The sequence below is a fragment of the Cynoglossus semilaevis genome, chromosome 7 (genome assembly GCF_000523025.1).
Source record: "Cynoglossus semilaevis isolate Cse_v1.0 chromosome 7, Cse_v1.0, whole genome shotgun sequence".
Lineage (NCBI taxonomy): Eukaryota > Metazoa > Chordata > Actinopteri > Pleuronectiformes > Cynoglossidae > Cynoglossus > Cynoglossus semilaevis.
In genome coordinates this window covers 3,965,988-3,991,194 of record NC_024313.1, presented here as the reverse complement: position 1 = coordinate 3,991,194, position 25,207 = coordinate 3,965,988, and the positions used below count along the sequence as shown (strand labels likewise).

The window sequence follows — 25,207 nt, the reverse complement described above, 5'->3', positions numbered from 1 at the left end:
CCAAGTTGGAGTTAATTGTCTTGAGTGAGTGACACAGTGGCAGCAGTCCAGCCTGTCACACAGAATGTCCAGTACAACCCAGTGGCCATAGTCCCAGGATGCGTTGCCGTAGGAACAGCATCTGGTAAAAACCCTGTATCCAATCACTATGCAGACTCATGCTGGGAGCAATTCATCTTTATTTTATAACACTAAATGTCGATCAGTGATCAGTAAAAGGCTGTTTTCTGGTGACCTTCAGTAGAAGGTTATGAGTTGAGGAAACTTGTTACTCCTAATCTTCCTTCTCCTGAATATGTGTAGTATGGTGCAGTAATTCATTTCTAAATGTGTCACTCCATATTTGTCCATAAATATCTGCAAAAAAAATGTCCAATGTCATATTTGTTGGTACTTTCACTTTGATAAATGTAAAAAAACTACTGCAGATTTTTTCTTTTTCTTTTACTATTTTTTCTAGAAGTGGTGGTGAGGCAGCTCTATTCACAAACCTCAGACCCCAGTGATCTCCTGCTGATCCCAGTCCTGGACAAATTTGGAGAATTGTATCATGAAAGACATTAAGTATAACCTGTGCCAAACCCTATAACTCTATTCTCTGTGGAGACGGTGAAGGAAGAAGGGGTCTTTAAGAGATTCTCTTTCAGTGACTTATAGGGTTTTTCTCAGTGGCAGGAGGGTAGAGCTGATGGGTCAGGTGGAGAGCTCCACTGTCTGGTAAAAGCAGAATGATTTGTTCCTCGGTGTCAGCCAGAAAAAAGAATTTCAGCTGGAGCAGGAATATAAGGATGCCTGTCACCCTCCAGGGTGAGGAGGTGGTGAGGGCAAAGTCTGATGCTTCTTTTTTTAAATTTATATCACCAGCGTGGCAGCTCTGACATCTTGGAATCACCTGTATGAAACGGACAGGTTAGCATTCAACGCATGCGACGCAGATACATCAATAAGAAAAACTCGGGGGAACTCAACAAATCAGGACGAAGCTTTGACTAATGTGGCAGGAGGCAGGATGAGGTCCAAACAGAGCAACATCTTGGCAAATATCTGCTAATCTCTTGATGTGCTTCTGCAGCAGGAGAGCAGCTTTTGGCTGCTGGCTCAGCACTGCCAGAGTGCCTTAGAACAGACATTCAGACTGTTACATCGTCAGTCACAGGCACTGACAGACTGCACAGCAGCCTGAGGTTTGTCATGTATCCTGGCATAAACAAAATCCCTGTTTTCTGATCTGCGCGTGAAGAATCTCTCAGACGACAGCTACAGGTTCATTCACTGTGTAGATGAAGGTTTATTCACTTATTTAATCTGTTACTGAACACAATATTTTGGTGGCAGCGATTCAGAAATGGAGTAATAGAATCTCAGAGGGTTTATTTCAATGTCATGAATTAGTCTAAAAGGCATTGGTCCATTAAAAATCCAAAACCATTCATTTTAATAATTAATTAAAGGAGGAGGAGAAAATAACATGGTTAATATGAAGACTTTTCGTTTGTTTTAATTAAATAGCTGCCTTACACATAATCATAGTTTGTTTTGTTTTTTTATCACTGATCAGAGAGGTGCTTAACACCTCCCTTCACCTCTTCACACCAGTTCACCCACACACTCACACACCGCCTCCTCTAGTAGAACCTTTTCTCTAGCACATCTTTCATTCCATTTACAGGGAACAGAGTCATATTAACATCTAGCATGACATCTAACCCAAAACGTTAAATGTTTTTTTTTCTGCCTTTTTACAAACGTAGCCTTAATATGTTAAAGCAGATAATAATCAGTTCATAATTCAAAAAGAATGAAAAGCTGTTTAGTGTTTGGTGCTTGAATGTCCCTCACCTCATCATTCCTAAATTTCTATGAAAGGAAATAAGATGAAATAAAGGATGACGAAGAGACAACAATCTTTGCAGAGAAATCATCTTCTGTCATCTTCTGGTTTTTGCCTTGGAGTCCTTTAAAACTGTCCAAGGAGACTAGAGTTTTGATTTTCACGGATACTTTTGCAGTTTGTTCCAGTCCAGAGAGCCAGTAAATTTAAATCCTTCTTTTCCAATTCCATACGGACCGCTGGTACTGAAGGGAAGAATAAGTTCTGGGTCCATAAAACTAAAAGAAACTGCCCTTTAGAGAAACACGCAGACCTGTGGGTGTGAAGGTATCACAACCAAGTGGTGTGGTATGGTGTGAGATGTAATGCCACACAGGACAAAATAAATTGTAATAAGTTCTCTAAATGAACGACACTTTATTAAATCATTAAACCAACGCAGCCGCTACATCTGTGTGGCAGGAAAAGGAGTGAATTTCTTATCTAAATATTCCATCTTTTCATTTGAAATGCATTCTAATTAACATTCTATTACAAGTGCAATTTGAAGAATTAAATCCACATTCACGGCAAAGAAATGCTTCAGGTTTTCTACGTGATTATCATTAATTTCTCATTTAGAATAATTTAATTTGCTTCCAGCACATTCCAGAATGATCCAACAGCCAAGGTATATTTACTCCAGTAATTACTGAAGCAAGGAGATTACATTAAGCCTGCTAATGTTTTCTTTTCCACCAATTGTGCTTGTAGACGACCAAGTCTTTTTTTCTCTTCTTTCCAGCAATGAAACAAGGTATTTGTTTCTTCTTGGATTGTGACAAATGAATGAAGAGAGACTGACTTTTTTTTTTTTGCTTTCCTCTGTGGCCTTGTCCACTTTTACTTTCACAAGGACATGTAAATAAAAGCACTGATCCTGTACTAAGCATCCCAGTAAATAATCCATTTTAATTGCCCTCTGAAGGGGAGGATTCTGGGAGGGGGACATTTGAGACTAAACGTTAACGGTACAAAAATGGATGTAAAATTCTCTTACACGTAACAATGCAAAGGCAAAGTCAATGTGTGTGTTTCGTTGTGTGGATGCAGACACTTATAAATCACACACTAATTTAGTTTATTCAGGCTCCTCGTCTGAGGAAACATTTCACCATCTTTAGAGGTTGGCTTTGAGTGCGTGTGTGATTGTGTGTGTGTGCGTGTTTGTGTGTGTGTGTGTTTGTGTGACGTGTGTGCCCAGAGGCAGAACTGTAAGTGCTATTAGACCTGGATATTGCTGCAGTAGCTCAGAGGAGCTCAATACAATTTAATGCATTTGTCATTTTTAGTGGAGCGGAGTAAATGCATAATGTAAATCACAACAAGCTTTACGTCCTATTATCGAATTCAGCCCTGAGTCGATTTCTATTCACTATATTTAAATCTGCACTTTCTGCATTTTTTTTCCTTCCATTGATGGAACTTATTCTCAAGATCAGACTTTCTCAGTCACATCGCTTTGATCCATTTTATTCAACAGCACTAATACACCCACCAGGATATTCTTTAAAGTGTTCTCCCACAGATATCGCTTTGACTCCTTGGAATCAAACTGTAGTTTAACGTTCAGATGTTTAAGTTATCGGAGATTAATTTCTAGCTCAATAACAGTAACAGTGTAAAAAGCCAAGACAAGTTAGTCTTCACAAATTGACTTGACCTTCAGACTGACCTTAGTGTCAAATCTTAGACACACCAGCATTCCTTTCCGTCTCTCCCCTCAACATTAAATTAAACATTGTGAGGCAAATAAATATATACATACATTGTATTTCCCATGACTCCCAGCTGCCATGCAAAAGGTCCTGAAATCCCAGGGTACGTTGTGTCAGGAAAGGCATCTGGCATTAAAACGGTGCCAAATAATTATGTGGGCAGCTGCTGCTAATTAAAGATGAATAGTTCCGATTTATTTTATAGTTCATTAATATTTGAAATGAGGAAATATATAAATAAAAAATATATATAAAAAAGAAGCATTGATTCAGAAGCCTAAAAATCGGACTCAGTTTCCGCTTCTCCTGGCTGTATTGTTTTTCAACATTGCTTCGTTTACTTTGGTACAGTTTTTGAGAAGATTTTGACCTATGACCTTTGGAACAGAGCACGTACTTCCCACAAATACCAACTTGACCAAACGTAAACTATTTAAAATCAATCCACAACCTTCGTGTCTGCCACTGAATAATGACCATTTGTCATATTTCCTGTGTTAAACACCGAACGTTCTGTGTTCTTTAAGTCTCGGTAGCCACAACCACGTGTGAGCCTCTGCAAACTTTGCTGAATTTGTCGATTCAGCGAGTCCCAGGTCTGTGCTCAGAGAGGCCATGTTCCTACGCTAATTAAGACAAAGTAAATGGGGACGGATCATTTCCAAAGTTGGTCTAATGGGAAAGGACATTTACTGCTCCACTTTTAATCGATAGACTGAGTGAGACTCAGAGAGAGAGAGCGAGAGAGAGAGAGAGTGGGAGAGAGAGGGAGAGCGGGGTTCAGAACACACAGAAGTACAAAGAAAGGACAACAGACTGAGATGAGTGAGACGGCGGCTGGAGATGGACTGAAAGATCAGACACAGGGAGATAGGAGAGACCAGACAAATTAATAAACCTACAGGCCGTTCAAGGTGAAAAGGTAATGGGCAGAAGAAAACAAACCAAACAAACAAACAAAAAAAAACCAGGCAACAGCAGGGAGAAAGGATGCAGAGGGCAGGGAACGGCTGGGTGAATGGAAAGATGTATAAGAGAGAGGGAAGAGGTAAAGAATAGCGGATATTGATTGGTTAAAAATGCATGAGGTGTCTGCTGTGCAGCTCCTCATTTCTTAAGCCCAGAGAACAGACAGTCTGGAACTTAACGGTGTCTCCCTAAATAACCTTATTAATAGCTGTTTTTATGTCTTTTACTGCACTGAGTAAAATCAGTCAGTCAGTCAGACAGATGGAAACAGACGCTCATTTAATTAGCTGGGTCTTCAATCTCCAGCATGCGGCGAATGTGACTTCATTTTAGCACTGAAAATTTAACATTAAATGAAACTCGACTCGTTCTTATACCCTCAGATATGAAAACACCTACATTTCAATTCTGGATTAAGGAGGAGTTATTGCTGAAATATGTGTGTACCCATCTATGTACACAAAATATTAAAATAAAGCAACAGCATTCTTAAAAGAAATGGTATTTTCCACCATGTATATTGTTGGGCTTGTCTGTTTCCCGAACGTCTCCCTCTGTCTTTTATTACAGACAGACTGAAGGGTGAAGCCAGACGCCTGATCTGACCCTCAGCTAAATACATAATAAAGACTGAAAGGTGCTGGGCCATCAGATTAGTTTGTTCTATTTTCAGGGGCTAGACAGTGAACCTGATCTTTAAATGGTTATTAAAACAGACGCTGCGTTTTATGCCCCTCTTCCCCATAGGCTTTGCTGAACTCTGCTTTCCACTCAATGTCACTGTCATCTTCTATTATTAGCTGTTCCAAAATGATTTTGGCCATTAAATGACTCTGTCTGTACAGTGATGACATTTACTGATGCTCCTGACAGTCCAGCTTCAAACAAAATGGCACAGCATATTATTTCTGTTTTCTCTTTATATAACCAGAAGATACAAAGTGGACTGTGCTGAAGAAGAAGACAGATTACATATTGCACAGTTGAAGCAAAAGGAAAAAGATGTTTTTTTCTACCACTTCCTGACCTTTTCTCTCTGAGCTGCTCCACTTCCTGTCCATGATTGCACTCCCACCCCCTCCTGCTCCAGCCTCCTGTGTTTCCTGCCACAGTATAATTACCTCGTCTTCCCCACCTGTGCCTCGTTAACTCCACCCCTTCTTCAGTGTATTATATACCTGCCACTGCCTCACCTTTATGACACTATAGTAAATGAATCACAATATTAAATATATTATATGGTCTTCATATTTAAATATCCATTTAATTAGTTTGATTTATTAATTTTATTGTAAAGCCTTTATTTACAGTGTGTTTTTCTCAGTTTGACAGGGGTTTGACGGAGGTTTGACACATTCAAAGACACATTTAAACCAGTGTCTTGTTTTTCTCTGGGTGCCTCATGACGTGTGTGGTAAAACAAGATATTATTATCAAAAAATATGTTTTAACAATAAATGAAATCAAAGTCCCTTAGAAAGATCAGATAAAAACCAGTTTGAAACCTGTCTGAACACAAAGATGATTTTAACAGGCATACATTCAACAACCACCGGGTTAATTAAAATTTATGTTCAGTGATAAATAAAACCTGAGTAAATAAACATATCAAAGCTCATTGTTTGACAAGGATTTAATGATGAAATTTGCAAAAGCTATGAGAAACCTGTGTCAACGTGTCCTAATGCTTGACTTGGCCTCCCTTTTAATACTGCAGAACTTTCTGCCTTTGTTTATACAGAACATAACCAGTGGTGCTGCAGTAACTGTCACCTTAGGTTTGGATCGTAATATTTATAAAATGAAACAGAGATACTAAAAAAACATGAACATTAAATGTTAAATTGCCAATCTGTGTAAACTCCAGATAACACAGAGTGTACCTGTGGTCTCCTGTGAAACAGTTGGCAGTCCATTCATTTCTCTCTCTTTAATATTGTTTTCTGTCATTAGTGTTCTGTCGGGTTCCTCCTCTCCTTTGAAGGACTTAAAGCACAGTCATTCGTGCCAGCGCCCTGGATTAGGAGAACAGCCAGAATGCTGTTGTCAGGAGATGAGAAACGGGGGAGTCATGAAAAGGACTGGAACACATGACTGGAAAACCTTGAGTTAGAACATTTGGTAGTGTGTTAGTGTCGAATAGTTTTGATTTTCACTCACTTACATCATAACCACACAGAAAATGACCTCATATTGTCCGCTTTGTAACTTTCATTCAGCCATCCATGTGTGTAATATCACTCCCTATTTGCTCTTCCTGACACTGTGACTTTAATTTCCACTTCCTCCTCGCTCTCTGCTGTCTTCCCATCTGCCTCCTCTGACTCTGCCAACTCTGTGTTTAATATGTGTGTGTGTGAGTGTGTGTGTGTGTGTGTGTGTGTGTGGGGGGGGGTGGTGTTTACTGTACACCCTCTAATACATTTTCTTGTTTATGAAGACACAGCATGGTTTGGCTACACAGACTCACGAGTGTCAGTGTGATTAAAGGAACTGTGGCTCTGGCAGAGTGAATTAGAGTGTGGCTTCACTTCCTGGCTGAGCCAAAAGGAGAGCAATGAATCCAAAGTTTTCATGTGATTCAGGTCATAGTTGGGAACCTGGTTCGCTTCCTCCTTTGTCTGAGTCCAGCAAATAGATGTTGTTGAAACCAGACCACTGAAATAGTCTAGTCTATTAGTACGTTTTTGTTTTTGTTGTTTAGATCTAATTAAAGTCATTTTGTATTAAAATATTTTACAGTTAAAACTGTTAAAAGCATTGCTACTGTTTCTGTGTTTTATTTCTGTGTTGTATTTATTAATTCTGGTCCCTAACTTCCACTAGCAGGACATGCTGTAGGCTTTTTTCTTTTTTTTTTTTTTTGGTACGGGTTAATGGACAACTTGGGGTTAAATGTCTTGGACACAGGAACATGTCAGCAGGAGGACAGATAGGGCCAGGAATTAAACCCCTAACCAAATGGCTGACAGATGACTACCTGTACAAATATAAACATTAATATAGAGTTGTGTAATTGCATACATGAAAAATCTTAATTTACATGGGTTCAATTTGTTTGAACATATATATATATATTTTTTTCATAAAACAATCTTGTACCTTAACACAAATAAAGCTTCAGGCTCATTAAAACCAAGCAGCTTTTCTCTGCTAATATAAAGATCAGCTTTACGCGTTGACATAATTATCTGAAACCGCATGAAATTCTTCTCTGGCCAGCACATAGTGGCCTACAAACTGTTTGTGTGTGTGTGTTTGTGTGTGTGTTATCCCATCAGTGGTATAGCTTTCGGCTGGTTTACATTTGCATAATGAAGTCAATAACACTGCCCTCCTGGGAGAGAGCATGGTGACATTATTACTAATTTAATGTTTACAGTTTGTGTGTGTGTGTGTGTGGGGGGGGGGGGGGGGGGTGTTGGTGTGTGTGTGTGGAAAAAGAAAGATGGAAGAAAATGAAGGTGAAAAAGTAAGAAATGTAGCACAAGTAAAGGGACATAACAAAAAAATTGAACGAGAGAGACAAAAGTAACAGTGACAGTGAGTGGAAAATTTACATATAACACTAGAGTGAAGAGAGTGATGGGAAGTGTCGTGGACAGGATCCAGGGAGAAGCTTCAGTATGTGAGTAGTTAAGTAAAGGTGCTCTCTGCTTAACTGTGCTGAACTTTAACTGGCTGTGAGCTGACAGCTATACTATATATGTTACTTTAATTACTAAAAGAAGGTTAGGTACATGTTTTAGCCTTTTATAGTACACACATATATTTCATATAAAGTATATTGAAGGTTAATTGTACCTGTACAATTATTTAGATCAACAATTATGGGGATTTCTTTTTGTGAGAATTCAGGAAATTATAATTTACTTTGAGATATTTTTCTTTTGCTCTTTTGCTTTGGCTTGATGCAAATCAAACGTAAAATGTCGAGTGATCAGTTTATAAAGGCATTCATTATAAAATAGTACAGATACTGAATATCCATAGGCCAATGGCTTCTAGTAGCTTGATTAATAAAAGGAAAGAAAGTTGTAGTTAAGCCTGGAGACTGTTCAAGTGTTGTGTAAACATTCCTGGTTTATGTGATTTTTACATGGTTTTCATACCAGATGCCTTTCATGATGTAACCCTGGACATACAGCAATATTGGCTCTGGATCACAGACTGCAGCCCTCTTTTCCTACATGGCTTGGTATTAAGAGCTGCTTGCAGTATTAGTATTATGCCCGGGGACATATTGTGAGAACAAAGGAAAACAGATTTTGTCCGGATTAGGTTTAGAAATTGGAGTTACGGCAACAATTAACCATTTTACAAGTTATGCATTTGCAATTTAAACCAAAGAAGAAAGTCTGTCTTATGTAAATTCTTGTTTATTACTTGGTCGAAACTCAACCATAAACACCAGCTTTGTTGCAGCAGAATGTTGCAATCACACTATTGAAGTCTTTCCTAACGTGTGAGCCTGTGACTCTTTGGGTGTGATCAGCGCCTGTTGTGTCTCCCAACAGCCACAGGTGTTTGTCCTACTTCAGTGTCTTGGGTGCTAAACAGGCACCAGCAGCCAGAGGTAGAAATCTGTCCTAGTTTGCTGTCTCTGGTGCAGAACTGGTAGAGCGGCCACAGGTGTGTGAGCGGTAACACACATGCAGTTTCATTGTACTTAGCCAATTGTATTATGTTTAGACAAACATGAAGCCCAATGATTGAAAGCAGGACAGAGGCTTTTTTTCCAGTTCTGTGGCTCTTCAGTTTCCGATGCTAAGGTTTAGTTAAGCAGCTTTTAAGGTAACAGAAGTCAGGCCTTTAGGCTACAGACATTTGTGACACCATGAGTACCCACTTTTTGAGGTGGGAGGCTGCTCAGCTGTTAGTTGACGTATCTTTAGTAGCCTAAGTATTGGAGGACAAACCCCTCTGTCCTCCCAATCTGGTGTGGTCACAAGAAAGAGGTGCAATAAATGTTTCACTCTACTGGTAACATAGTAATTCAACCCATAGGCCACTGTTTTGAAACCTCTGATGTAAAATGTAAAATCATTTATTAATGTAAGTACTGGACTGGTATCACATCTGCAGGTGTTAAGTGTCCTTTGTTACTGAACTGCAACCACCATTGGCAGGTGTGATACGTTCCACACTAGCTGTCCATGGTGCTGAACTACCATTCCACCCACATGCAGTAGGTAAAAGGTGCTAAAATCGCTTTATTCGCTGTCCATGGTCCTGACCTGCCCCCACAGTGATCAGTGTGGGCTAAAATGACGCCAACGGAACGTGAAATCCCATGTGACTCTTCAGTGTCAGTCATTTAAAACACAATGGTTACCAAGATTCCTCAAACAGCCAGTCACCAATAAGTTTCACTGCAGAGAACTGTACAAACATCTACATTATTCTTGTTGATTGCCTCTAGTTTCATCAGACCTACTGTGGCTGGCTGGTTTCATCACTGCCTTCCCCGTGGGTGTTCACATTTATGTGCGCATACAGCGCAGCTAAAGACAACAACAGATGAAGGACTAATGTCGACAAATGTTTAATTAAGGCTTCAGTAAATATTATCTGAAAGTCTGGATTTGTTTTTTAAGTTTTGTGTAAATGAACTTTAACAACACTGGGAACTTTATACCTCTGTTTCACTGCAAGCATGTAATTGTTATGCAGTGCTATCTTGACAGTGAACAGGAAGAGGCCGGACAGACTGGTTAAAAGGCCAGCTTGGTCCTGGAATGCCCACTTGACTTGGTGGAGGTGGTGGTAGAGAGGAGAGTGATAGCTAAGCTCTCATCACTGAAGGACAATCTGTGCCACCCTCTAGAGGACACCATCAGAGCACTGAGCAGCAACAACCAAAAGTGACTTATGCAGGATTACAGCAGGTCATTCATTTCTGCCGCTGCAGGACCGTACACCCAGCACAGTGCTGAGACCTCACACTGAGTGCAATTATACTGCGATAATGACCACTCTAATATCTATTTTTTCTATTCTCCTCACAGTGAACCTGCCGTCTCTCCTGATGTGATGGGCTTTTTCAGCATATCAGGATTAGTAAACAAATTCATATCCTTTAGCAACTTTTGATGTTGATGTTGCTAAATAGGTGATTAATCAAAAGTCAGTGGACTGTTGTTTAGATGTTGTATCCATTTGCTAAAATATGTCGACTGTAGAGAGACAGTGTTAGAAATGCCAAGGAGAAAAACAATACATATGTATTTTGTTTAAAGAAGGAAAATTTGTCAAAAAATATTTTTTAACTTTGTATTTGTTGTAATAAGAACCAGAACTAGCTTATTGATTCCCAGCTCTAAATTATTTAATTACATTTTTCATGGCTATTTATTTTTTGCTTCACATTTAAAATATTAAGAAGGACAGCATTTATAACTATCACAATTTCATTTAAAAACTAAAAAATGTGTATGTGGTGAAGGATGCCTCATAGTAAAGGTGCTCCCTGTCGATGTAAGACAGGCTGGCAGCCATCAGGCTGTCAAGGGAACATAAAGTCTATAAAAATAAATGAACAAATCAGTGAAAGGCACAAAGGATCACTGAGGAGTTAAATAGGAAAAGTACAAGCTGAGACTTTAACTAAGTCAAATTGGAAGATATAAAAAGCAGCTTAATGGACCAAGAAGGCCTAGGCTAAGAAACCATATTTGTTCTGAGATATTTTGGTGTAAAACCCCCAGAAACCACAGACTAGATATGCGTAGCAGGCGTAGATATCTGGTTTCATGGTGAGGCCCAGGAAAGAACTCCATATAATCTGGAAGTCTTCAGAAAAAAAAAATCAGAAATCTCTTATTGGCCTCTGCTGTGTCACTTAACATTTTCAGGGATAGTTGTGATCCAAATCAGTTTCCTATTTCTTTACATCATCTGCAGACAGGAAATAATTGGACAGTCAATCTGTCAATCACACGGTGACAACTTGCCCAGAAAACCTGCATGTATGTGACGAGGTGACAGTAATGTAGTACATTACTGCACGGGTCTGATGGAGCAGGAGAGACTCATCGTAGGTCCAGTTAATATATTCAAATATAAATTCTGCTCTCTAGGCTTAGAGGGAACACTAAAAAAGAAAATAACCAAAAGAGGAAACAACATAATTATAGACAACGGAAACTAGCAAATAATATAACATAATTAATACAATTTTTCATTCCAGCATATGGTATAAACAAATTAACAGGGGATTTATTGCAAAGCAAATACCACACAAGAAGTGACGGGTTGACACTGAACGTCAGTGCTATAAGAAAAGTTATGGATATAACTGGTGTAACAGTGAAGTAACCATGGCATAGAGTAATACGGGGGCAGATGATCTGCTGCCGCGTCCCATCTGGGAGCTGAATGAAGAAGTTAACAAACATAGATTAATCTGCAGGGTAAAAACAAGAAATTACTTCTTTTTTTTTTTTTTTACTGGCCTGTTATGGTAGCACTGTTGGCGTTTTCCCTCCTCATCAGAGGGATTACAATTCAATTACCCCCAAAGCCAATGGCTAGTAATGAGTAAATGCTGCTTAAGATAAATGATTCAGATCAACTTTCCTGCAAACAAATTCTGATTCGTCAGGTATGTCAACAAGGATTGAAAAGTTCAGTGATGTAATATTGATTGTAATATTTAACTTTCTGAGTCTCATAGTCTGGAGCTGAATGTTATGAGTTTGCGTCTGGGTGTGCACATGTGTGCTCTGTCTCTCTTGCCTTAGTGTGCCCTACATATAAAGCGGTCCAGCCCTGTGTTAACACCAGCTGCTGTCTGTTCCTCTAAATATAGTCTCTGCAGCGCAGGCTCCCAGGGCAAGACTAGAGGTCAGGTTACTCCTTCACACCGCTCTGTTCTACACAGAAACACACACACACACACATGCACACAAAACTTGTACTAGAGAGGAAAAAACACACACGGGGGACTCAATTATGTATTTCATTTACACATTTAGCCCCGACTTTGACCTCTCTTTGACAAGAAAGGGCACTAGGGAAAGTGTGTTTTCTATTGAAGGGATTACAGGAGGAAGCTTCAGGTTTGAAAAAGTTTTTGGTTAGTAGTTAGTAGTACAAAGTCATTTTAAGTTGTTTTAGGGAAAATTAGAGAGTTTTTCTGGTGTGTTGTGTTGACAGTCATGTGGTATTAGCTGACAATTACTGCAAAATAGAGGTAAAAAGAAAAAACTGAAGAAAAACTTCCTGGTCTACTTTTCTGCAGTGAGGAAGTTGTATGTCTTGTTAATTTAACAGGTCAGTGAAGGTGAGAAGTGGAGTAATAAGCCTCTCAGAGGAGGAAACAGTGATGTAACACCAGCAAATACAGTCACTGTGTGTTCTTTTGCTGTTATAACATGATTAATAAGCTGTGGGTTTCCCAGACACAGAGTGCAGGGGACTTTTTGACCTTTCTCTCCACACTTTTCTCTTTCTCTTCCACAGCCAGTGATCTTTGCTCCGTTACGCTCTGTGCTCCTGGTCACTGTATTTTTTTTTTCCTGTAAAAAGCCCTCGTCCTCCCACCCCCCACTTCCCTCCTCCCCCTTTTTATCTTTCTTTTTTGGACCTCCAGAGGGGGCAGGGTGGGTCAACCCATTCTCAATGTCTCCACACACCACATGTCTCTCTGTGACTGTCCCACTCTGTCCACCGACATAACCATCTAAACCGGAGCTAAGAAACGTTTGTTGGTTGTTCTTTTTGGGACACAGATTGATGTCATTTAACTCAAAAGATAATTTACTTGAAGTAATTTTTAGGAGTGGGGGTTTAAATTTATTTTTGGGTCCCTGTGTGATCTAGCTTGTCTTTGTGTTTTTGTTTTTGTTTTTTTGTTTTTTGCTGCCAGACTTGAATGTTGCCTCTATCATCTATTCTCACAATCCTCTTGGGACGTAAAGGTTTTAGGAGTGGTATAAATTGGTTTCTATGGTAACACCGTATTTTCTGGATCTTTTAAAGGACTGAAGGTTATCACTGAACATCCACCAGGTCCAGTGAGGTAAAGTTAAAATCCTTTTTACCCACAATGAAGTTGATAATGATCTGATGTGTGCATGCAGCTTAACCCAGTGTCAGTTTAATGTTTTTGCTACATTTAAGGTAAGCTGTTAGTTAATGTCATCCTGATGTTTATTTATGAAAACTATCAGATATCAACGCCGATAAGTTATTCTTATCTGTGAGCAGTCTGTGAGTTTTTCACAGACTGCTGATGTTTACGTACTGTTTTACAGTGTATGGTCCAACAAGAGCAACACTTGGCAACACCAATAGAAAGTAGTGACATAGGAGAAAACATATTTGATCTTCTTGTTTGTAATTGTAGTTCTTGTTGTAGGTACACTGTAAGTCATATTACAGAATCAAGATCACTTCAGTGAACATGGTTTAAACCTGGGCCACTCTGTGGAAGAAGTGATTAGCGCTCTAGCTTTACAGCAGAATATTCCAGTTTACCAACATTGGAGATTAGGGTACATCAACCAATGATTTGTTATACAGTCACCGCTGAGAATAGCTTAAGCTTCACCACAACACTAAAAACACTAAACAAAAGTAATAGAAAATTAATGAATGAACGAACAAACGAATGAATGAATGAATGAACGAACGAATGAATGAATGAATGAATGAATGAATGAATGAATGAATGAACCAAATCACCTTGTTAAAGAACAGACATATGTGTAGGTGTGCTGTGGATTTTCATCCCTGAATCTAACTACTGTGAATGGTGAAGCTGGAGAATGAAACATCTGCTACATATTTTTATTCATTTGTTTCTAGGCTATTGTCGACCTCTGATGGGTTCAGTCCAACTGTGTGCTAAACAAAAATACTCCGAGTTCATCCAGAGATCGGTGCCTCTTTAAACGTGCTCACTAATGTTAATGATCCATTCAGATGGCTTCATTAACAGGGTACTCTCTATTAATCAGACAGTGTTGTACTGCAGGGCCACGCTTCCATGACTCACCTCTTTCTCCCTGGCTTTGTCACCTTCCATTTGTCCTTCTGTGCTGGGAAAGGGCCTGCACCCACATTTTTTCAATTGTTTTCATTCCCCTGCTGCTGGAGGGGACAACGACAGACTGTGTCCTTGCATGTGTTAAGACCAGCTCAGCAACAACAGGTGGACAGGTCATCTGGTGTTAAAGAGAGGACAGAGACATATGGCACCGTGGTTTCGTAGGTAGATACGGACTTATTCAGATGAAACACCAGCTGCATAGGTATAAAATGTATGCACCAGGTCTGTGTAGTGTGAGTGCAGTGAAACTGATGAGAACAAACCAGGGCTTTTCCTCCACTGTCTTATAAACAGTAGGAATTATCTTTCCTGTAATCAGGCCCTTTGTCTTCATAATAGTGAGTCTGATTTACTTGGTGTGGATCGATACCCAAGTCTGACCAACTGATGCTGGGGCTTTACACTAGATCAATGTCTTTTACAGTACATGGAAAACACACACAGGTGTTCAGACGCAGCGTTTGGCTCTGCTTTGTAATGACACAGAAGACATGCTGGTTGTTGTTTACTTGATCAATGTGAATGAATGTTAGACACACACACACACACACACACACGACATTCTACTGTATGTCTACAGAGTTATGTTAAATTGATTTTAGAGTTTGTTATCTGAAAGCAGCAACAGAAAGGTCAGTCTGAGAACAGATTGTGCATCAAAATGCGTCGATTTTTTTCACATTATACAACCACCTGAGTGCCGGGTGCAGAGAGACAACAGATACAGACAGACAGACAGAGGGAAATAGAGAAAGACAGAGGCAGAAAATGTAGCCAGACAGAGCTACTGTATTAAAAGTGACGGACACAAATATATAGAGACAGCCAGACGTCATAAAATGAGACAAAGAGACACAGACTGACAGACAAGATGTTAATTCATTATAATAGTAGTGTTTATATCACATAAGTATAGTATAAGATAGTAGTGTTTATATCACATAAGTATATATAAAAGTATTATGTTGATTCATATATATGTTTATATAGTCATTTAGATACAAATTCCCATTTAGAAAATCTTATAATTATTTCAAATCTGTCAAACAAATTCATTATTAGTCAGTTTTGGGTCATTAAACTAATTTAAATGTTACCTGGTTGAGTCAGAAATATAAGTGGGTCACACTGTTCCAAGACCATGTTAAAATGTGGTTTCATTCTCTTAACCACTGTGGTAAAATGAGCCCTGTTCACTGGACCCGTACCTGCAGAATTCTTCTTTTGCATATTTGTTTCCTGTAGGAGCTCATTATTGACTAGGAAAAGGACATATTTCTCCTATAATTCCATTTGATCAGCACATCAGACGAACCATTACTGCAGTTGTTTTTTTCAGATATAAACTGTCTAAGGGGCAGAAACTAGACAAAAAATTTGTTGCAACAAGTCATTTGATAAACACCCACAAGCTAACATTGTCGACTCAAGACCAGAAGTCCTACGCTGTACTGTACCACGTTGAAAACTTTCTTTGAGAATTTGTTTGTCTTATAGTGCAGAATTTGAGCGAGATGAAATTGAATCTGGTCATCACCTCAGGTGATCCTCGTCCTCTCCCTGCTTCAAGTCTCTCAGTCTTCTCCTCTGATGGTGAAATAACAGAACAAACTGTACTTGAACAACTCGCTGACGTCGGTGTGAATAAACAGAGGTGATGTGTAAACAAAGCAAAAGTAAAAAATTAAAAACTTGTTGCAGACAGCAATTAAAGTTTTACACAGTGAAGTGTGTTCAGCACTGAGCACACGGCTCAGTGGTAAACATCAGTTATGGCCTTTGCTTATTTTACCTAGAAAATGAAGAATGGCTACAGGCAAAAAAAATGTGTAATTTTTATTAATATTTAGCTCTGAACTTTTTCGACTTTTCTAGCTGATGTCTCTTTTCCTTTTTCATGCCCTTCAGCTTTCCTCACCAATGAGCAGCCAGACCAACGGGGGGGCCATGGTCCCTCCAGCTAGCAGAGCCCAGAGGACATTTCTGGATGATGTCATCCTCACCTTCAGTTCACCAATGGCTTGGCTCCTGGTCCTAGCTCTCATCCTGACCTGGTCAGGTGTAGCTATTGTTCTGTTTGATCTCCTTGATTATGACACTCTTGCAGGTAACCTCTTTATTTATTACGTTATGTTCCTTTTTGGTCTAATAAACATATGATACGATCATTATTTACACCATTCCATAAAAATGATAATCCTCATAAAACAGGATTTTAATGTGCCTGTAATCTTTTCCAGTGACACTCTCCTTCCACTCATGCATTATCCATTTGTCACATTCTCACACCAACACATCCATATTTCATCCACACATTGTTCGACAGCCTTCAACACACTTTTGAAGCTGGCTTTGAAAGTGGACGCGGTGTCATGAAGGCCGTCATCTAAACACACGTGTAGATGACGGAACATGTTCCATCTTTTTTTTCCATTCTCTCTTTGTTATTTGTGCTTTTGTTAAAAGTAATGGCTGATGTGTTCACAGTGTTTTCACACTCTCTTATAAAACATCCAGCTGAGCACACGCTGAGGTCCTTCCATTCCTCTTTGACCAGTCTTTAATGTCTGACTCAGATTTAGAGAATGGATTTAAAGGGCACTTCCAGAGGTTAACAAATATTTATCCACCAGGGGTCATAAATTGGTAATTCAGACCGTGAGTAACTGTGGTCTGATTCTGACACTCCCACCAATCCGTAAAGTGTTATTTGTTATTATTATTATATATTTAGCATATGAGGAAATTATGGGTTTGGTTTGATTCAAGGCTGAGTGGACGGTATGCCCCCCACTGGTGGATGGCAAAACCTGCAGTCAAAGGACATCCCGACTAGAGGAGCTTTGTATGTGTAAGTGTGGACTGTTTTCCATTTAGCAAAGACAACAAAAACGGTTCCAGGCACCCAATTAATATAGAGTAGCAGCAGAGACACTGATGTTCCATTTGACCTTCGCTTCTTGGTTTTTCTTTGGCTTTCAAAAGACAGAGACTTTTTTTATTTTTCAAAATAACATTAAACCGTACATTGTAATATAAAAATAAAAGCCAAATATTTAAGACCAAATTGAAATCTTTGGCAGAAATAATAAAAATTATAATGTTCCATGAGCATGCAATAATATTTTTTGTTCTATTTATTGTTGTGTGATAAGAGATACTGTAACAGCTCTGTTAGAAGGCTCTGCTCCAGTCTACTGGTGCCATGATCAGGATAACACAGCTCTACAAACTCATTAATTTGTATCGGGGGATAATTAGAACATTTGATTACAGTATAATGAGACCCGGAGAAACCACAGCTCTGGGTGAATTCTTCACGCTGCAGTGCAGAAGATTGTTTTTCTTTCTGGGAAAATCACAACTTTTTTTTTCAATTCCAACTTTGTACTGTCCACTCAGATCTGCAATTAATTTCTACCTTTTATAAAGTTCTACCTTAAGAAAAGCCTGCATACATATCTACATTTGAGGATAATAATACAGTTCTGTCAATGTGTAATGTTGTATGGTACCGATGATAGAAAATAATGTGTATTTCTTTCTCATTTATTCGCACATGAACCACTCTGTTAGTTCTACGTACTCCTGTTCTTTAGCACATCATGAACTACACCATGTATGTCCCTACCATGTACCAGGACTATCTGCAGTCTACGATAGTCCTGCCTCCACATCACCACACTCACCTTAAACCCTTCTCCCCCTCCTCTCTTCATCCCCCACTTCTTTTCCATCCTCACGCCGCCCATCACCTGCCATCCCATCCAAAGAGTACACATCATACTGTGACGACCCCGTGTGTTTACCTCCCGGTAAAACAACATCAACAAGAGCACCACTAACAGTTAAACCGCACCGCTTGTTTTTCCCGCTCACCTTGACTAAAACCTGTCTGTGAAAAAAGCAGTGTAAATACAGTGCTGCTTGTTGAGCATGTGTCCAGTTCTATTCCTTTTAGTGAAGTGAGGTTTGACGTTTTCAATGGTGCTTCAACACTCAACCATCTACTCTTTGTCTACCAGCCGCACAGAGCTGAACATGTTGCTGAAGGCAAAGGCAAAAAATATAGAAAAGAAAAATGTTCAGAAATCAAATTCAACCTGTTCTTACCTTCATATCTCTGCTTTCACTTTGTTTAGTCTCTGGCGTTGCCTCTCCACGGTTGTCAGGTAGGGCTTAACAAAGTTAGAAAAAAGCCTACTTTCCCTGTTCCACTCGGTCCACATCTATTATCAGTAATATATAAAAACAGACTCAAGAAAAAGCATTTGAAATTATTTATGGAAATATAGTCTTTTAAGAAGTGGGTTTTATATAAGTAGTAGATAATCTGATTATACAGACTCTAATGAATGACTTTTATAAAATAAACAAGTTAATTTTGTGTCCTTGCATGCGATGTATTGACACAGAGATTAAAGGCAATCAAAGCTGTGCCCTTTATTTAGTCAAATGTCAGCTGGGATTGGTTCAGGATCATTTAGTGGGTTTTTACATAATTGGTCACAGGTCTTTAGACCCGATGAGTCAACACGTGTGCTGCAGCACCGCGATCAGAGCATGTGGTTGTGTGAACGTGGCCTGAAGATTTTGCTCATGTTTTAAGATTGCCTTGTGCACCTTTTTTTGTGCATGCATGGACTGTACATTTTTCAAAAATGTTTTGTACATAATTTGTTTGAGTTATGTTGTAGTTTAAGCTTTAGTTTAATCACATACAGTAAATTATGTGACAAAACTCAGCCCCCGAGGCCTTAAGATTAAAATGTGTGCCTTTTTTTCTTAATCGATTAACAGTCTCATGGCTTGATGAATGTGCATCGATCTTGTTGAAAAAGATAATGTAGAAAAACATGGTAAGTGGTGTACCGAGTGTCGCGTCAAAGTTTAGTCATATATCACAAGCACATTTCACAATCAACAAAAGTTACAAGTTCTTTATTTTACACGATCGAAACCTTTTGTCAGAACATCAGCTGTACTTATCTCCCGAAGCAAATACCTGTAGCTGTCGTTTGACAATGACAAAAAGAAAAGGAAAGAAAGAAAGAAAGAAAGAAAGAAAGAAAGAAAGAAAGAAAGAAAGAAAGAAAGAAAGAAAAAGAAAGAAGGAAAGGAAGGAAGGAAGGAAGGAAGGAGAAAACAATGCTGTGTATGATTTATCTTGTTTGAGCTCAGATATGATTTTTGCTCCACTCTGCTGTTTTCCGTCCCATGGGATCCTCCTTTCTCTGCCTTTTAACTCTGCTGCTGTTTTTATTTATTTTTATTTATTTATGTATCGGATTCCTTTGTGTTTTATCATTTTGATGTGGCTTTCTAACTACAAAAACTACTAAAAAATGTGACGAAGAGTGAGGAGGGAATAAAAACATGAGAGAATGACACCACGCAAGCAGACAAACACATGAAAGTGAGATGGTGAACAAAAATAGATGTTAAGAGACGAGAGATGAAAAGGGACAAAGAGCAGGATGTTGTACAAAGACAAAGGCTGGGATTGTTAAGGTGGAGCAGCCATCCATTCTTCCTTCTGAGTCAGGAACGTCAATCCGAGAAAAGTTGATGCATTAATCAGATGTTTATGAGGATCATAAACACCTCCACGGAGAGCAGCGAACAGCGAGAGAGCAGGAGGAGATGAAATTAAAGAGATCCACGAGACACCAGCAAAAAAAACCAACATGGCGTTTAGCACTTTGGAGCCAAGAGTTTTCATAATAGTCACAGCGGAGAGATGAATGTGCTAATTCTCGTGTTCCTCTGAGATAAATCCATTCGCCGTAGTGGCAGCTGAATGATCACAGTTTGCTTTAACACCGCAAACAGGATGTGTCATTATCCCAACAGGCAGAGCAGTAAAAGATTGATTCACTTTACTGCAGAAGCTGAGGAGCAGCTAAACCTTTGGGCTGATCAGTCCCTCGGCAGTCATTCTACAAACTGTACTGTACTGTACTGTACTGTACTGTACTGTACACAGTACTGTGATTTTACACAGGGTACCAGCACTAAGTTGATAATGAATTGTCTTGACTGAGCAGAGACAGAGTCAATTGAAGTGATAATATCATCACGTCTGAAGAGACATCAGGTATTAATGAAATCATCAAAGATTAATGAGTGTTAATTTCTAATTAGCCATCCAACCTGTGGTAGTCAACACTATTAACTTTGTTTGTTTCACCTTTCAAAATTTCAAAGTTTCACTCCACTGTGAAAACAATGTGAAATAGTATAGATGTCCTGCAACTACTGCAGTCAACCACTAACCTTTAGATTTCTATTGATTTTTCAGTCACCACAACAATATGTCTTTAAACATAGTAATAATAATAATAATGATCTATTATAGTATTTTACTGAAATAAAGTTGCAGGTTTTTTTGTTAGGGCTAGGGTTGTATTTGTCAACTTGTTGCACTAATGTCAGCCGGGTGTGATTACGAGCTGCATGTTGCCTTGGTTGCATGAAAAGTGGACAGGAATGAGCTGAGGCCATGTTTTTTGGTATTTGTTTGTTTTTTTCAATGATTTCATATCTTTATTTATTTGAGTTTCCTTTTCTTTGTTTGCCTACTCTTCCCTTTTCTCTTCTTATCTGGCCCCTGTGAGATTCTGCCTCTGATAATCACCTGTCTCTCCGTCTACATCAGGTCTTCCTCCTCCTTCTGCTATCGCCAAGAGAGGCATGAAGGCCAGAGGTAAGCAGATTCCACATTTTGCATTTAGACAGTCATAGGACTATAAATTGCTGAAAATTCAATTTATGTTGAGTCTGTGGCAGTTTTTTTTTTTTTTTTCACGTACTACCTGTGTTTTACTCAGCTGGTGGTCGTCCACTCAAAGCCAGGGTTGCTGGTGTCACAGTGAAGGAGGACACAGATTGGTTGGAGATGATCTGGACCTTTGTAACCGGCTTGATAGCCCCAGATGATGAGGAGGAAGGTATTCACCAGCTAACTGAAACCTTCACATGTAAGAAAACATCACCTCACACCAGTAACCCATTAAAGGAAGTAGATCATTAACAAATGTGTCAAATTAGAAGCTTCACCTTGTGCAAAAATAGCCCAGCTCGTCTGAGGACTAAGAACTGCACGTGTGCCTTTCACGTTTCACCTTCACACTGCCCTGCTGATTCCTGATCTGACTATTTCTCATCTTTTTCATCATCCTACCCATGATAAGATGTCTACATGCGTTTGAAATATGCTGAATAACAAAGAAAAAAAAAGGATTTTCCATGTAAATCTTCTGGTTTACCGACCGTCCTAAATCTGACCTTCTAACATATTCTCACCACCATGAGCAGACATTAGCATCGATGGAGTCGTCACAACGTAATCACTCACTTTGCTAACTGAGATATAATGAATGTGATGACCTTTGACCTGCAAAATCATGGGAATACAGGAGGCAGAAAATGAGCTTTTAATATTAGCTGCTTTATTCAATTATCAAAAGCAGTGTTCCACTTAAAATCACTGTTAATTAAATGTAATAAATACTTGACCTTGGGTCCGCCTGCTCTTGTTCTGGCGGGCATAAATTTGCAGGGATTTATGCCGGGATGTCTCGAATGTGTGTTTGAGAAGAGGTTCAAGGCCACATCTAACAGAGAAACAGCAGAAACACATAATTATGACCAAAACTTGTTTGGGCACGCAGCCTAATGCTTTTAAAACAGCAGCCAAGGAGCATGTGTGTGTTTGTTTCTGAGAACAGTTCCAGTCAGTAGTTGCATGTGTCTCACTCGGTCTTCCCACTTATACGACCTGCTGTACCTGAACTGATTAACACAGGGATTAATTGTTTCTTCTCTGTCGCTCAGCCTTCCACTCTGACGAGGTCTGAGGGAGAGAACGAGAACAAAAGACGACAGGTGAACAGAGATGGAGAAGAGAGGACAAAAAGAAGCAAATAGCAAAGAGGGAAAGAAGGAGAAGAAAGTTTATAAAAGGAATAAAGGGTGTAAAATATGTCAGTACGACAAGTTTATTATCAAGTGGACCTTTGTCCTGGTGAATAAAGACTTGAGAAATGCATCCCTGTTTGTTTTTGTTTCCTTCGAGTGGGTGTTGGAAACATGAGGAACTTGGAACTTGGAGTTCTAGGAAAGCACACACATACTGTACAGTAGTACGCAGTAAAATGACCCTTTGATGAGGCACAGAAGCATCCAGATAAAATGCTCAGCCAACACATATGACAACAGACTTTAAAGGGTTCCAGGTTTACTTAATACCCACCCCCGACCCCCACACACAAGAAAGTGAAAAACATCTACGAAAACACATTGTGCAGCACTGTGTTTCGTTCCGTCCTGAAACACCGTGTCAACCGTGTGTCCTCAGCACTACTGTATGTGCAGTAAAACACTCTGTCACACTGTTGAAACACACTAGAATGACTTTGCAGCATTCAACACCGTGCATTGTTTTGTTTTTTTGTTTTTGTTTCAAAAGCATCCCCGAGAGAAATCTTAACACTTGTAGGCAACTCTAACTTCAAAAACCCAAAGACATGCTGAAAAAAAAACAGGGCAGGCGCAGGAGACCGATATCGATCCACTTCAACTCAAGGTCTGCTCACGCCATGACTGGGGGTTTAAAATCCTCCCCCTTGTATGGGCCAGAAATGTTCTGTTTGCTTTTGGTCAGAGATGAAGTGTGTGGAATCTAAGTGTAACAAGTTGAGCTGCTCACCTGAGAGGAGCTTGTAGTGCTCTTCCTCACCTGCGGGTGTTGCTATAAACATGTTCTAAACATCCTGCTTCCTGAGTTGAGTGGCATGGTAACATATTAATGTTGAACATTTTCACTGGTATTACTCTACAGCTGTAAAATATTCAAATATGATACATTCATTTTCACCTACAATAAAGCCAAGGAGCAGTTAATATTGTGAGACTGTGTTGCTGATGAACTTTCTGACATTAGTGCTACAATACTGGAGCCTCCAAAAACAGGTGTTTTAAATCCTCAATCACCTGCACACACCACTCAGGTGATCCTCATTTCACTAATTGCGAGACTACCGGCAGCAGTTGGACAGACCAACTGGAATCATACAAGGTAGTTTGAACAAAATATCTTCCTTACTGTTTAACATTCGTGCAAATAGAGTTTCAAGAAGTTTTAGGTCTATCAAGTTAAAACTAAGATATATGTTTTCAGGGTCTTGGTCCTCCAACACGTTTCTGATAACACATTTCAATTCCTGGCCACTAACACTGCAATGCATTCCGTTAATTGATCTGCAGGTCTCCCGTATTACTCTGCCTGGAGCAAAAGTGCTGAGAGCTTATAAAATGTGCATCACGGCGAACATAAATCTATGATCATTGTTGGCCATTTTAAAGCCACACATGCACGGATGTTTCATTTGACTTTCTGATTATCCTCAGACTCCCCAAAGAGAGAAAACGGACAGGATGTTATGGTCATGTTAAGGACTGTTTCTGGCAACATGCTGTGGTGTATCCTTGTACTGACCAGGACGTGCTGGCAGAATTATAACTCATGTGACCTGGAAAAGCCTCCTGCAGCTCCCCTGTGTGGAGCTTCTCTGGTTATATATCAAATATGCCGTTTTAGCCCAGGACACAGAAGTAAAATAATTCACCTCCAGAACCGCCCGTACTAGTGTACTTACAGTAATAGCCATAGTGTTTGTATATACACATTTTAGAGCTCAGAATTTGATTTTTCAAGATATCAAAAACTGAACAAGAAAGGCCATACTATACAATAACCTTTTTTTATTTATGTTGTTATAATACAGAGGGATTATATGTACAGATTATACATACATGTATATAATGTTTTGGTGGCATTACTACCTGCATGCAAAAACTATTTTTCCAGGTCATTTTGATCCACAATTGTTTAAGTGTTAATAGGTTATAAAGGATACTTCAATGTCAGGTGTGAATGTACGTGAGCAGAATCTCTCCGCGGCTGCACAAACTTAGTATCGATGTTCACTGTTGTGAATTTTCATTATAGCATCAGAATCAAAATGTTATTCAATTTCATCAACAAGACAATTTAATAGGGTACGGATGGTTAATCTTTAAATAATTGACAAAAAATACATACTACACACCGCTCACACACACACACACACACACACACACTGGCCTGTAGATTCCCGACAGTAAACGCCATGAATAATGGATCTAAGTTTTTCCTGGCCTGAGGGAGAAGCTTTTAACCATAATTTGTTGCTTTAATTTATTTACAAAACCTGGCTTCAATTGCCTTCGGGCTGGGTTCACAATACACACACACACACACAGACACACAAACATAAAAGAACTACACTTCACGGTGGGACGGCATATTGAGTCATGGTTTTGGGTCTTTAACGCATGAACGTGCATGCAGGTGTGACACCGGTCTGCACGGTTTGTGTGCATGACGTTGTGGTGAGAAGAATAGAAAAATGTTACACTTTTTATTGTTTTTTTGAAGATGGTGAAATTAATCTGCCAGATACTACACCTGATTATGGTGACGTAATCAGGTAAAGGTACAACACCCTGTGTGCCCGGCCTTGTTTTCTAAGGGAATTTACAACATATTGAGTT

General features: G+C 39.3%; 1 protein-coding gene across 4 annotated transcripts; it reads left to right on the top strand.

Moving 5' to 3' along the window:
* The first annotated feature begins 12,618 nt into the window (after positions 1–12,618).
* Positions 12,619–23,115, top strand: LOC103380764 (triadin). 4 transcript variants are annotated; one of them, XM_025057033.1, is made up of 6 exons: positions 12,619–13,579; positions 16,520–16,718; positions 18,385–18,426; positions 21,270–21,317; positions 21,442–21,561; positions 22,448–23,115. In XM_025057033.1, exons 2-6 carry the CDS (start codon positions 16,532–16,534, stop codon positions 22,468–22,470), a joined length of 420 nt encoding a protein of 139 aa, XP_024912801.1. In that variant the 5' UTR covers positions 12,619–13,579; positions 16,520–16,531; the 3' UTR covers positions 22,471–23,115. The 4 variants fall into 4 exon arrangements, with proteins under 4 accessions (XP_024912801.1, XP_008311067.1, XP_008311066.1 ...); XM_008312845.3 differs by lacking the exon at positions 18,385–18,426 and adding an exon at positions 18,754–18,783 and having other exon boundaries at positions 13,158–13,579; positions 21,442–21,591; XM_008312844.3 differs by having other exon boundaries at positions 13,170–13,579; positions 21,442–21,591.
* Positions 23,116–25,207: the final 2,092 nt, after the last annotated feature.

What these genes read in the sequence shown, in the direction of transcription:
- LOC103380764 (XM_008312844.3), top strand. Translation starts at nt 16,532, where the DNA reads ATGAGCAGCCAGACCAACGGGGGGGCCATGGTCCCTCCAGCTAGCAGA. An exon ending in TGATTATGACACTCTTGCAG is followed by an intron (nt 16,719 to 18,384) that starts GTAACCTCTTTA and finishes TCCCATCCAAAG; the next exon opens with AGTACACATCATACTGTGAC. An exon ending in GCTAACTGAAACCTTCACAT is followed by an intron (nt 21,592 to 22,447) that starts GTAAGAAAACAT and finishes TCTGTCGCTCAG; the next exon opens with CCTTCCACTCTGACGAGGTC.